Raw genomic sequence first — 13,583 nt, forward strand, 5'->3', positions numbered from 1 at the left:
CATTGCTTGTGAATTTCCCAGGGTGATTATAAAATGTTTAGTAAAAAGGATTTATGATGTATTTAAGCTGCAGTCAAAGCTCTGTTGGGTCTGCCTCTGAACACAGTTTCTTCTAGTGTCTTTGAAATAAGCAGGGAGAATTCTGTCTTATGACTCAAAAGCCACTAGGAACGAAAAGATGGTTGTGGTGATAATGAGTATGGAGTTTTCCCAGAAAGTTTATTAAAATAATAATTTAAAAATAACTGCAGCGGCCGGGCACGGTGGCTCAAGCCTGTAATCCCAGCACTTTGGGAGGCTGAGACGGGCGGATCACGAGGTCAGGAGATCGAGACCATCCTGGCTAATATGGTGAAACCCCGTCTCTACTAAAAAATACAAAAACTAGCCGGGCGAGGTGGCGGGCGCCTGTAGTCCCAGCTACTCGGGAGGCTGAGGCAGGAGAATGGCATAAACCCGGGGGGCGGAGCTTGCAGTGAGCTGAGATCTGCCACTGCACTCCAGCCTGGGCGACAGAGCAAGACTCCGTCTAAAAAAAAAAAAAAAAAATAACTGCAGCGACTAAAAGGATGATAAATAGTTAAAGAAACAGGCTAATTTACACTGCAACATGTGGTATTATTTAATTGTTATATGCATTAGACCCTTGATCATAATATGGATAGAAGAAGTAAGCTCTCTTTTCCTATTATAGAAGGTTAAGATGGGTTTTAAAGCTAAGCACAGTCGAGAACTTGTAAGTGTTATGCTTTCATCTCAGCACTAAGGATAACAACAATAAATCTAGAAGGCTGGTTTAACTTTCTGTATTCTGAGACCTGAACTACTGCCAATAAAACAACTTCGGGGAAACTTTCCTGGAAAGAATTTTCACCAGCTTAAGAGGATGAGTAGAGATCTGGCCCTAAAATAAAGAAACTACAAAATCACTTGCTTCCAGAACAAGCAACTCTTTTAGAGTGTATTGTGGCAGTGGAGCACTATAAATCCTTGTGAACTATACCTTCCATAGGATGAATGATTTTAGATAACCTGTGTCAGTGCTTTTAAATGTAACTTCCACTCTAAATAATTTATTAAACTTCCTCAGCATAAAAACTAGAATGTGTTTTGGCTCCTAACTAAACAAGAAATGTCTTTTATCTCCTCCTCTTAAATCGTAAGCTAGGCTGGGTGCGTTGGCTCACGCCTGTAATCTCAGCACTTTGGGAGGCTGAGGCGGGTGGATCACGAGGTCAGGAGTTCGAGACCAGCCTGGCCAACATGGTGAAACCCCATTTCTACTAAAAATACAAAAAGTTAGCCGGGCATGGTGGCACATGCCTAGAATCCTAGCTACTCAGGAAGCTGAGGCAGGAGAATCGCTTGAACCCAGCAGGCAGTGGGTATGGTGAGCAGAGATCGCACCATTGCACTCTAGCCTGGGCAACACAGCGAAACTCCATCTGAAAAAAGAAATAAATAAATCATAAGCTGAAGCAGCACACTCATGCACTGTTCAATATATTGACTACTAACCACATATGGTTATTTAAATTTAAATTAATTAAAATTAAAACTTCAGGCTAGGCTTGATGGCTTGCACCTGTAATCCCAGAACTTTGGGAGATCAAGGTGGGAAGATCACTTGAGCCCAAGAATCCAAGACCAGCCTGGGCAATATAGGCAGACCTTGTCTCTACAAAACAAAACTTTGAAAATCAGCTGAGTGTGGTGATGCACGTCTGTAAGCCCCGCTACTCAGGAGACTGAAGCGGGAGGATCACTTGGGCTCTGGAGGTGGGGATTGGAGTGAACCCAGATGACACAGTTGCATTCCAGCCTGGGCAACAGAGCAAGACCCTATCTCAAAAAAAAAAAAAAATTAAAATTTCAGTATTGGGTGCATTAGCCACATTTCAAGTGCTCAATAGCCAGTATGTAGTGGCTACCATATTAGCACAGATAAAGGACATTTCCATCATTGCAGAAAGCCCTGTTGGACAGTGCTATATTAGAATGTGTTCCTAATAATTAGTCTCTACAAGGCAGATAAGAGCAGGAGCTCAGAATTCAGCTGGATTTAGGTTTGAATCCTAGCTTACTGCGTGATCTTAGGTAACTGACCTAACTTTTCTGAGATGACATTGTCTTGTCTGTAAAATGGGGATAAGAGTAGTATTTATAGCATAGCATTGTGAAAATAAGATGAGATAAAGTGTCTAGAATAATGTCTGGCCCATAATAAGTACTCAATACATTTTAGATAGTATTAATTCATTTATAGTATTATTCATTATCTTTAATGAATAAAACACTTTGAATGGGGACTGAGTACAGTAGCTTCACTTTGGGAGGCCGAAGCAGGTGGATCACTTGAGGCCAACATGGTGAAACCCCGTTTCTACTAAAAACAGAAAAATTAGCTGGGCGTGGTGGCCCACACCTGTAATCCCAGCTACTGAGGAGGCTGAGGCATGAGAATTGCTTGACCCTGGGAGACGGAGGTTGCAGTAAGCAGAGATCACACCACTGCATTCCAGCCTGGGTGACAGAGGGAGACTCTGCTCAAACAAACAAACAAAAAAAGCTTGTTCCCAAGTAGCTGGGATTATAGGTGCACACCACCATTCCCGACTAATTTTTGTATTTTTAGTAGAGACAGGGTTTTGCCATGTTGGCCAGGATGGTCTTGAACTCCTGACCTCAGGTAATCCTCTGGTCTTGGCCTCCCAAAGTGCTGGGATTACAGGCGTGAGCCACTGTGCCTGGCCAAAAATAACCACATTGAATGGAGCCGAAAGATTAATTTTTGCCAAGAATGCTGTGTTCCATATGTGACTCACCTGAAGTGCTCAAATCTGAGTCTCCTTGTGGATTATAGTGCTCCTCTTGAAGTCATACTTTATATTTCAGAGCTGATTTTATTCCAAGAAAAAGGTGTAATAATAAAAATTTAGTTGCATATCCTATGGTTGGATATTCTTGTTTCATTTAAAAAATGAAAGTGAAAATTTATCAGCTAAGATTATAGTTAAAATCAGCAGTTTCTTACTATTACTTGGAATGATTGAGCCACTAGACTAAACACCTGACACTGTGCTTATACACGTAAAAGATAGGAACAAGGTAAGATAATTAGACATTTTTCCGTTGTCCCCTATATTGCAGAAACAATATACTTTTTATAAGAAGCATAACTAACAGAAAAGTATTCAAATCATAATGTAAAACCTAATGAGTTATAAAAGGAACACAGCTTGTAAACATCGTGCAGATCAAGACATAAAACATTGGCCGGGTGTAGTGTCTCACTCCTGTAATCCTAGCACTTTGGGAGGCCAAGGCAGGTGGATCTCGAGGTCAGGAGTTCGAGACCAGCCTGGCCAACATAGTGAAACCTCCTCTCTAGTAAAAATACAAAAAAAAAAAAAAATTAGCTCGGCGTGGCAGTGTGTGCCTGTAATCCCAGCTACTAGGGAGGCTGAGGCAGGAGAATCTCGTGAACTCAGGAGGCGGAGGTTTCAGTGAGCCAAGATAACGCCATTGCATTCCAGCCTGGGCCACAGTGCAAGACTCCATCCCAAAAAAAAAAGGAAAAAAAAAAAGAAGAAAACATTACCAGCACCCTAGGAGATCATCCCCATGGCCCTCCACTCTCCATAAAGGAAACCATTTGATTTAACATAGATTAGTTTTGCCTGTTCTACAACTTCATATAAATGAAATCATACTGGGTATATTCTTTTGCATCTGGCTTCATTTATTCAACATCATATTTGTAAGATTTGTTTGTATGTATATATTCTTTAGATAAATGTCTTTTCAAATCCTTTGCCCATTTTTAAAGTGGCTTGTTTATGTATTTGTTTATGTTTTAGAGGCAAGGTCTCCCTCTGTCACCCAGGCTGGAGTGCAGTGGTGGGATTATAGTTCACTGCAGCCTCAAACTCCTGGACTCAAGCGATCCTCCCACCTCAGCCTCCCAAGTAGCAGGGACTACAGATGTAAGCCACTATGGCTGGCTAATTTTTAAATTTTTTTTTGTAGAGAGGGGGTCTGAAACTCCTGGTCTCAAGCAGTCCTCCCTCCTCAGCCTCTCAGAATACTAGGATTACAGTTGTGAATCACCACACCTGCCCCTTCTTGTTATTGAGTAAAAGTTCTTTATATTTTCCAGATAGGGTCCCTTTAAGATACGTGGTTTCAAATATTTACTCTCATTTTGTGGATTTTTGTTTTCTTGATGTCCTTTGAAGCACTAAAGTTTTAATTTTGATGGACTCTAGGTTATCTATTTTTTATTTTTCTTGCCTGTACTTTTGGTATCATATCTTTAAAAACATTGTCTAATGCAGAGTCAAAATCTATGCATATTTTTTTCTAAGAGTTTTATCATTTTGGCTTTTCCAAGTAGGTCTCTGATACATTTTGTGTTGCTTTTTGTATCCAATTTCATTCTTTTGTATGTGGAAATCCAGTTGTTCCAGTACCATTTGTTGAAAAGGTTGTTCTCTCTCCAAGTGGTCACCCAGGTCTTGGCACCCTTGTTGAAAATCAGTTGACCATAAATGTAAGGGTTAATGTTCTGTTGATCTATATGTCTGTCCTTGTGCCAATACCACACAGTAGTTTTGTAGTAAGTTTTGAAATCAGGAAGCACGAGTTATCTGTCTTTGTCGTTCCTTTTCTTTTTTTTTTAAATTCAAATATATATTTTTTCAATCTTTTACATTCCACATATTTTGTAAGCATCCCCCCAATTCTTTTTCCATAGTAAATCAGACTATAGATGAAACATTTCAGACCTTTTGTCAGTCATGTCAAGTGTGAGGGGAAGTCTTTTGTAAGTCAGCCAAATATTTCAAAATAAAAAGCTTTTCCAAAAGTAAAGGCAGAAGACCCCGCTTTGAAGGCTCTGGTCGGCACAGAAAGGCTTGCAAAGGTGTGTAGGAAAGTCCACCCGTTACAGGTGTAAGGTGACTTTAACCTACCGCGACCAGCTGGCCAGGAGCGCCCCAAGGCAGACGAGGACGTTGGGCTTGAGCGCCCCATCTCGCCCCAGATCCTGGCTCAGGAAACGCAGGCTCCGACTGGGATGGATGTGTGCGCCCCAGGGCCCCAGCCCCCGGGGAACCGAGGGCTCCTCCCAGGTCCCTGGAACAGCAGAGTGGCTCCACGGCAGAGTGGCCCCCAGGAAGGATGCTCAGCTGCAGGCCTGAGTCCCTGCTCCCAAGCGCCCTGGCCGGGGAGGGAGGGCGCACTCCGCCCCCTTCGCCCCTGTTGTTCCTTTTCAAGATTGTTTTGGCTGTTGATCTTTTTCAATTCCATATGAATTTTAGGATTAGCCTGTCAAATTCCACAAAAGGCAGCTGGGAAATTTTTTTTTTTTTTTTTTTTAACATGGAGTCTCGCGCTGTCGCCCAGGCTGGAGTGCAGTGGTGCAATCTTGGGTGTCGGCTCACTGCAACCTCCGCCTCCTGCTTTCAAGCTATTCTCCTTGCCTCAGCCTCCCGAGTAGCTGGGACTACAGGCGCATGCCACTACGGCCGGCTAATTTTAGTAGAGACGGGGTTTCACCGTGTTAGCCAGGATGGTCTCGATCTCCTGACCTCGTGATCCACCCACCTCGGCCTCCCCAAGTGCTGGAATTACAACCGTGAGCCACCGCACCCAGCCAAGATTGTTTTGGCTGTTGATCTTTTTCATTTCCATATGAATTTTAGGATTAGCCTGTCCAATTCCACAAAAAGGCAGCTGGGATTTTAATAGGGATGCATTGAAAGTGTAGATAAGTTTGGGAAATGTTGCCATCTTAAAAATATCAAGTCTTCCAATCCATGAACATGGAATGACTTTCAATTTTGTAGGTCTTTTTCATTTATTTCACTGACGTTTTGTAATATTTGCTATACAAGTCTTGTATTTCTCTTGTTAAATTTATTTTCTACATATTTAAATTTTTTGATGCTATTGTAAATGAAATTTTTTTTTTTTTTGTCTTTTTTTTTCCTTCCTTTTTGTGGGAGAACAGGGTCTCTCTATATTTGCCAGGCACGGTTCTCATTCATATCAAACTCCTGGATCAGGGCTATTCTCCCGCTTGCCTCCTGACAGCTGGAATTACAGCGTTTTATTTTTTTTTTTTCTTCTTTCTTTTTTTTTATTTTTTTTTTTTTTTTTGTGATGGAGTTCGCTCTTGCTGCCCCAGGCTGCAGTAAATGGCACCATCTCAGCTCACTGCACCTCACCTCCAGGTTCAAAGTGATTCTCCTACCTCAAGCCTCCCTAGTGCTGGGATTCAGGATGACCCCCACCCATGCTATTTTTTTTTGTTTTGTTTTCCTTTTGTTTTTGAGGGAGTCGCTGTCACTAGGTTGGAGTGCAGGTGGCGCGATCTCTGGTTCGCTGCCAGCTCCGCCTCGGGGTTCCGCCGTTTCACTGCCTCAGTCTCCCCAGTGGCGGGACATACAGGCACCGCCCCACGCCTGCTTTTTTATTTTTCTTTTTGATTTTTAGTAGGAGACAGGGTTTCCCCTTGTTAGTGCAGGATGGTCTCGATCTCCTGACCTCGCAATCCGCCCTCCTCGGCCTCCAAAGTGCTGGGATTACAGGCGTGAGCCACAGCGCCCCGATTTTTTTTTTTTTTTTTTTTTTTTAGTAGAGACGGAGTTTGTCCATGTTGGCCAGTGGTCTTGAACTCCCGACCTCAGATGATCCGCCTGCCTCAGCCTCCCAAAGTGCTGGGATTATAGGCATGAGCCGCTGTGCCAGGCCTGAAATTGTTTTCTTAATTTCATTTTCAGTTTTTCTTTTTTTGTTTTTTTTTTCAATAGAGATGAGGTCTCACTATGTTGCCCAGACTGGTCTTAAACTCCTGAGCTCAAGCAATCCTCCTTCCTCAGCGTCCCACAGTGCTGGGTTTACAGGCCTGAGCTACAATGCCCAGCCCATTTTTAGTATTTTATAGCTATAGTGGATAGAAATATAATTGATTTGTATATTGACTTGTATCCTGCAAGCTTGCTGAACTAAATTTATTGGCTCTAATAAGTGTGTGTGTGTATTCCTTATGATTTTCTATATACAAGATTGTATCTTCTAATTTGGAAGCCTTTTGTTTTATTTTCTTGCTTAATTGCCATGGTTCAAACCTCCAGTACCATGTTGAATGGAAATGATGGGACTGGACATCCTTGTTTGGTTTTGTTATTAAGGAGGAAGTGTTCAGTCTTTCACCATTAAATATAATATTAGCTTTGGGGTTTTCATCAGATGAAGGATTTTTTTTTTTTTTTTTTTTTTTAGATAGTGTCTCACTTGGTCACCCAGGCTGGAGTGCAATGACACAATCTTAGCTCTCTACAGCCTCAACCTTCCTCCTGGGCTCAAGCAATTCTCCTTCACCCTCCTGAGTATCTAGGACTACAGGCAAGCGCCACCATGCTTAGCTAATTTTTGTATTTTTTGTAAAGATGGTGTTTTGCCCTGTTGCCCAGGCTGGTCTCAAACTCCTGAGCTCAAGCAGTCCACCCACCTCAGCCTCCCAAAGTGCTGCATACAGACATGTGCCACCGAGCCTGGCTGAGGAAGTTTCTTTTTGTTCTTAAGTGGCTTGGGTTTTTTTTTTTTTTCGTAAAATGATGTTGGATTTTGTCAAATGCAATTTCTGCACCTTTTGAAATGATTGTTTTAGTTCTAATTGTATATCATATTGATTGATTTTTGCATTCTTGGAATAAGTCCCACTTGGTCAAAGTGTATAATCTTTTTGTATATGTTAAATGATATTTAATGTATAATAAATTTAAACCTTTCTTTGCCCCAACAGAAAATGATCCACAGTCTATTTCTCATAAACTGTTCCGGTGACATATTTCTAGAGAAGCACTGGAAGAGCGTTGTGAGCCAGTCTGTCTGTGATTATTTCTTTGAAGCTCAAGAGAAAGCTGCTGATGTTGAAAATGTACCACCTGTCATTTCAACACCTCACCACTACCTCATCAGTATCTACCGGGATAAGCTCTTCTTTGTATCTGTCATACAGACTGAAGTGCCACCTCTCTTTGTAATTGAGTTCCTACATCGAGTTGCTGACACTTTTCAGGTTTGTTACCTATCATACCTTTCTAACTTAAATGACCCAAGTTAGCTGGAGGTGAGACATGATTATATTATTTAATTACCCAGGTTTTGATATTTACTGTCTGTTTCTCTCTGTTTAACTAAGCATAAATTCATAAACCCTTTTCTATGTGGTGTACAGTTGCACACATGGCTGCTCTATTCACTATTTTTTATATGTACTACAAATTACGGTTGGCTCTCCATATACATGGGTTCTGCATCTGTGAATTCACCGAACCTTACATGGCAAATATTTGAACAAAAAAATTGAACTGAACATGTACAAACTTCTTCTCCTCATTATTACTTAAACAATGCAGTATAACAAATAGTTACATAGCATTTACATTGTGTTAGATATTACAAGTAATCTAGAGGTGATTTAAAGTATATAGGGGGATGTGTATAAGTTATGTGCAAATACTATGCCATTTTATGTCAGGGGCTTGAGAATTGTGAGTTTTGGTATCCACAGGGGATCCTGGAACTAATTCCCCACAACTACCAAGGGATGACTGTATATCATCAGGAAACAATAATGCCCTCCACATACAGTTCTCTCAGTGGTCTCAAGATTTTCATTAGTTATGAACTCTTCTGTATTTACATTTTATTATTTTCTCTTGTCTTGCTGAATATACCAAACAATTTAAGCTTATCTATGTGTATGTTGGGATAGTTAATCAGGGTGAATGAAGTTTATAGCTCAAATTCCAATTTAATGTCTCAATACTTTCTGGTATAATGTGTAATAGGAATTAAATTCAGGCTAGAAATATCAAGAAAATACTGAGGAATAATGTTAGGACTATAGAGGGTTTTTTTTTGTTTGCTTGTTTTGTTTTGTTTTGTTTGAGACGGAGTCTCACTCTGTCGCCTAGGCTGGAGTGCAGTGGCATAATCTTGGCTCACCGTAACCTCCGCCTCCTGGGTTCAAGCAGTCCTCCCTCCTCGGGCTCCCAAGTAGCTGGGACCACAGGTGTGCACCATCACACTCAGCTAATTTTTGTATTTTTAGTAGAGACAGGGTTTCACCATGTTGGCCAGGCTGGTCTTGAACTCCTGACCTCAAGTGATCCACACGCCTCAGCCTCCCAAATTGCTAGGATTGCAGGCATAAGCCACCGTGCCCGGCCTATAGAGGGTTTTTTCCCCGGCTCTGTTTTACATATGTTCAGCATCTTAAGCAATGAATAATGCTACTGTAAGTTTATTCTTCAGAACAAAAAGTATTTAGCGAGCCTTTCTTTGTGCCTTCCATTGTGTGATATTGTGTATTTTGTCAGGACTACTTTGGTGAGTGTTCAGAGGCTGCAATTAAGGATAATGTGGTCATAGTATATGAACTCTTAGAAGAAATGTTAGACAATGGATTTCCACTGGCTACCGAATCTAACATTTTGAAAGAATTAATTAAACCGCCAACAATTCTACGGTCTGTTGTCAACTCTATTACAGGTAAGATGAAAACATACTTTACTAGTAACTGAGCAATTAAAACTTGATAAATAACTCATTATTGCTCATGATCTGACATACTATTAAGGTAGTACAATTCAGCCATAATTAAAGTTACTGGTAAAGTTAAAATGGATGTACTATATATTTATTTTCATGGAAAGAGGCTAGACCTTAAGTGATAAAGAACTTTTGGTTATTACTCTTTTTTTTTTTCTAAAACACCACAACAATATTATTACCATTGTTTAACACTAAATACTAAGACTGAATAAATTGTTCCAGTTAGTCCTAAAGAAGCCAGTATATGAGCCCACTTAGAAGAGAATTTAGTCCATTTATAGACTGACATTTTAATGTTTAAAATAACATAACTGGTATGCTGCTACTCCACAATTACTAGAGAATAGAAAATTTAAGACTCTTAACCACACAGTACAATATCCTCCGAGTGTTTTGTTTTTATGCATGCAGAAGATGTATTAAGAAAAAATAGGAAAATAGTTTACTTAAGAGATCGCATGCATTGTGGGCCTGTACTTATGTTGTAAGCTGCCAGTTGGGTTTAATTCTTGAGTATAGCTAGAAATTAGGCACACCCATATGCCAATGTTCTTTCGAAAGCTTTAAAGTCTTTTAGAGAAAGATTCCTATGAAATGTTATATGCCACTCCAACTCCACTGTCCACCATTGTAAACCCCTCTCCAGTGCCTTGACCTAAAAATGAGGTGAGAGAGGCCTGTAAGAAAAAGACCATTCAGCAGTTCTTTATTCATCCTCTGTGTAAGGGTGAATGTTGAGAGAAATTCAAAGAAAGATAAGATGGCATGTCTGTGCTCCTAAAACTTATACTCTGAATGGGACGTTGGAAAAAAAATTAAAATAAGTAAATAACTATATAAGACTAAAAAGCAATTCCATACTTCACAGATAATGTAATAGCACTGGAAAATACACATGATATAATGTTAAATTGAAAAGTCAGCACAAAACTGAAAAAATTATTCTTATATATAAATACTCACTCAGACAAAAAAGTTCTAAATATTTACAATGATTATACCCAGCTAAAGAAATACAGATTATCTTTATTTTTGCTTTATACTTTCTAATTTTCCAAAATAAACATGTATTTTATAGTCAGAGAAATGTTACTAAAATATAGAATGCAAAACATAACAGATTCATAAGGCAGTATATTACAAAGTTCAAGAGAATGGTTCTATTAATGAAGTAATCCCTCCTGAACTGTGGTGGGCAGCCACCTTGGAGAATCAGTAGAATTCAGGAAGTGAGGGAGGAGTAAGAGCATTCTCCATAGGTGGAACTGTATGAGAAAAAAACACACATGAAAGAGAAAAACCTAAAGTTTTATTAATGCAGAAGCAGAACTGTTTTTCGGTTGAGAAGTTAGAGATCAGATTAAAAGTAGAGAAAGCCCTTCAAAGCTAGGCTAAATATTTAGCTTTTATCATAAAGTCAGTGAGCAACCATTGAAGGTTTTTGAGCAGGAAGATAACATGACTATAGGTTGCAGGTAGGAACACCAATCATAAGTAGACTGCAAAATTATAGATACAGTATGATTGCGACTATATTTTAAAGTGCAATTAAAAACCAAAATTATCACAATAGAAAAAAATGCAACCTTCTGGTGGTGGAAATGTTTAAAGAAATATACCAAAATGTTAATATTATATTAAAACATTAATACCATAATATTGACAAAAATGTTAATGGTAGATGTATTTTGTTAGTAAGAAGTCTAGTGTTTTCTTTAAACCACCTTTCTGAACTCCACCTTTTGTTGTTGTTTTAAGTATGTAGTACTTTCAAATTGGAAATATAAATTAACCAAAATGTTAAGTAAGTCACAGCTCAAAGATATGTGTTTTGGACAACCACACTTATTTTTAGACATGTGTCAGTTTACCAGGAAATTAGCCGGATACTGAACACTAGCTATATTGCAGCCATATGGGTATGCCGACCTTAAAATAGGAAAAGCCCAGATTCCATTTACTCCACTGAGGCCTGCTTGGCAGCATCTCGTGTAAAATAAAGTTGAATACTGAAGGGCCTAGTTATAACTCTGTATTCTCAGTGGAGACATGTTATTGGCAGAAGATTTTGAAACAACCAGCCTCTTTTTTCATCAGTGGCAGAGAATCTGTTTTTGAGCCACTGGAATTAGATTAGGTTACTGTTAACACACAGGAAGCAAAAGATAAGTAAATAAATTTAACCTGGTTTGGCAGGTAAACAGAGGGCCACATGGCCTATTTTTCTCTTCTAGAAATTTGATCATGTTGGTATGGAAATGTCTGACAATTCTAGAGACCATCCACAAGTTCATTAAGAAAATCCAAACATTAAAAGCAGCTTTCTTTTCCCAATAATACATTTTCTCATGACTGTTTTACACATCAGCTTTGCCTTCTTTTTGGGTTTCTAGGCAGTAGTAATGTTGGGGACACACTCCCCACTGGGCAGCTGTCCAACATACCATGGCGTCGGGCAGGGGTAAAGTACACAAACAATGAAGCCTATTTTGATGTCGTTGAAGAAATAGACGCAATTATAGATAAATCAGGTAATTGTGTGCATGTCATCTTATTTGGGGAAAAACAATTCATCTGACACAGATGAATAGAAAACTGAAGTCCTGTCCAGGCACAGTGGCTCACGCCTGTAATCCCAGCACTTTGGGAGGCCAAGACAGGCGGAACACGAGGTCAGCGTTTGAGACCAGCCTGGCCAACATGGTGAAACTCCGTCTCTACTAAAGATACGAAAAATTAGCGGGGTGTGGTGGCACACACCTGTAATCCCAGCGACTTGGGAGGCTGAGGCAGAACTGCTTGAACCTGGGAGGCGGAGATTGCAATGAGACAAGATCACACCATTGCACTCCAGCCTGGCTCTGTCTCAATTTAAAAAAAAGAAGAAAGAAAAGAAAATTGAAGTCCTTTGGCAGTATGGTTTCAGTAGAAAGGCATTCATTATCTGATGATTTTTAAATCTGTTTGTTAGTTTGTTTATTTATTTATTTATTTGAGATGGGATCTCACTGTTGCCCAGGCTGGAGTGCAGTGAGATGATCTCGGCTCACTGGAACCTGCACCTCCTGGGTTCAAGGGATCCTGCTGCCTCAGCTTCCCAAGTAGCTGAGATTACAGGCATGAGCCACCACACCTGGCTAATTTTTTTTTTTTTTTTTTTTTGAGATGCAGATTTGCTCTCATTGCCCAGGCTGGAGTGCAATGGTGCAGTCTTGGCTCACCGCAACCTCTGCCTCCCAGGTTCAAGTGATTCTTCTGCCTCAGCCTCCCATGTACCTGGGATTACAGGCATACACCACCACGCCCAGCTAATTTTGTGTTTTTAGTAAAGATAGGGTTTCTCCATGTTGGTCAGGGCTGGTCTCGAACTCCTGACCTCAGGTGATCCGCCTGTTTCAGTCTCCCAAAGTGCTAGAATTACAGGCGTGAGCCACTGCTCCTGGCCCTGGCTAATTTTTTGTATTTTTACTAGAGACGCGGTTTCACAATGTTGGCCAGGCTGGTCTCGAGCTCCGGACCTCAAGTGATCCATCTGCCTTGGCCTCCCAAAGTGCTGGGATTACAGGCGTGAGCCACTGCACCTGGCCCATAAATCCATTTATTTTGCCCATAGGTTACATATAGTTTTTTTTTTTTTTTGAGAGCGGAGTCTCGGCTCTGCTGCCCAGGCTGGAGTGCTGTGGCCAGATCCTCAGGCTCACTGCAAGCTCCGGCCTCCCGGGTTCACGCCATTCTCAAACTGCCTCAGCCTTCCCGAGTAAGGACTGGGACTAGCAGGCCCCGGCGCGCGCACCTCGCTCCGGCTAATTTTTCTTGTATTTTTTAGTAGAGAGCGGGGCGGTTTTCACGCGTGTTAGCCAGGATGGTCTCGGATCTCCTGACCTCGTGATCCGCCTGTCTCGGCCTCCCAAGCAGTTGGGCCCTGGGATTACAGGCTTGAGCCACCGCGCCCGGCC

The 13,583-nt window shown here is 40.8% G+C and overlaps 1 protein-coding gene across 2 annotated transcripts in view; it reads left to right on the plus strand.

Annotated features, from left to right (window-relative positions):
- The window catches only part of AP3M1 (adaptor related protein complex 3 subunit mu 1), a 31,031-nt gene that overhangs the window by 6,682 nt on the left and 10,766 nt on the right, over nucleotides 1-13,583 (plus strand). For both annotated transcript variants that reach the window (XM_017854548.1, XM_017854549.1), the window contains exons 2-4: nucleotides 7,811-8,086; nucleotides 9,393-9,564; nucleotides 12,021-12,158. In XM_017854548.1, coding sequence (XP_017710037.1) covers nucleotides 7,814-8,086; nucleotides 9,393-9,564; nucleotides 12,021-12,158 — 583 coding nt within the window. In that variant the 5' untranslated portion in view covers nucleotides 7,811-7,813. The remainder of the gene's footprint in view (nucleotides 1-7,810; nucleotides 8,087-9,392; nucleotides 9,565-12,020; nucleotides 12,159-13,583) is intronic.

The sequence above is a fragment of the Rhinopithecus bieti genome, unplaced genomic scaffold (assembly GCF_001698545.2).
Source record: "Rhinopithecus bieti isolate Rb0 unplaced genomic scaffold, ASM169854v2 scaffold_36008, whole genome shotgun sequence".
NCBI lineage: Eukaryota > Metazoa > Chordata > Mammalia > Primates > Cercopithecidae > Rhinopithecus > Rhinopithecus bieti.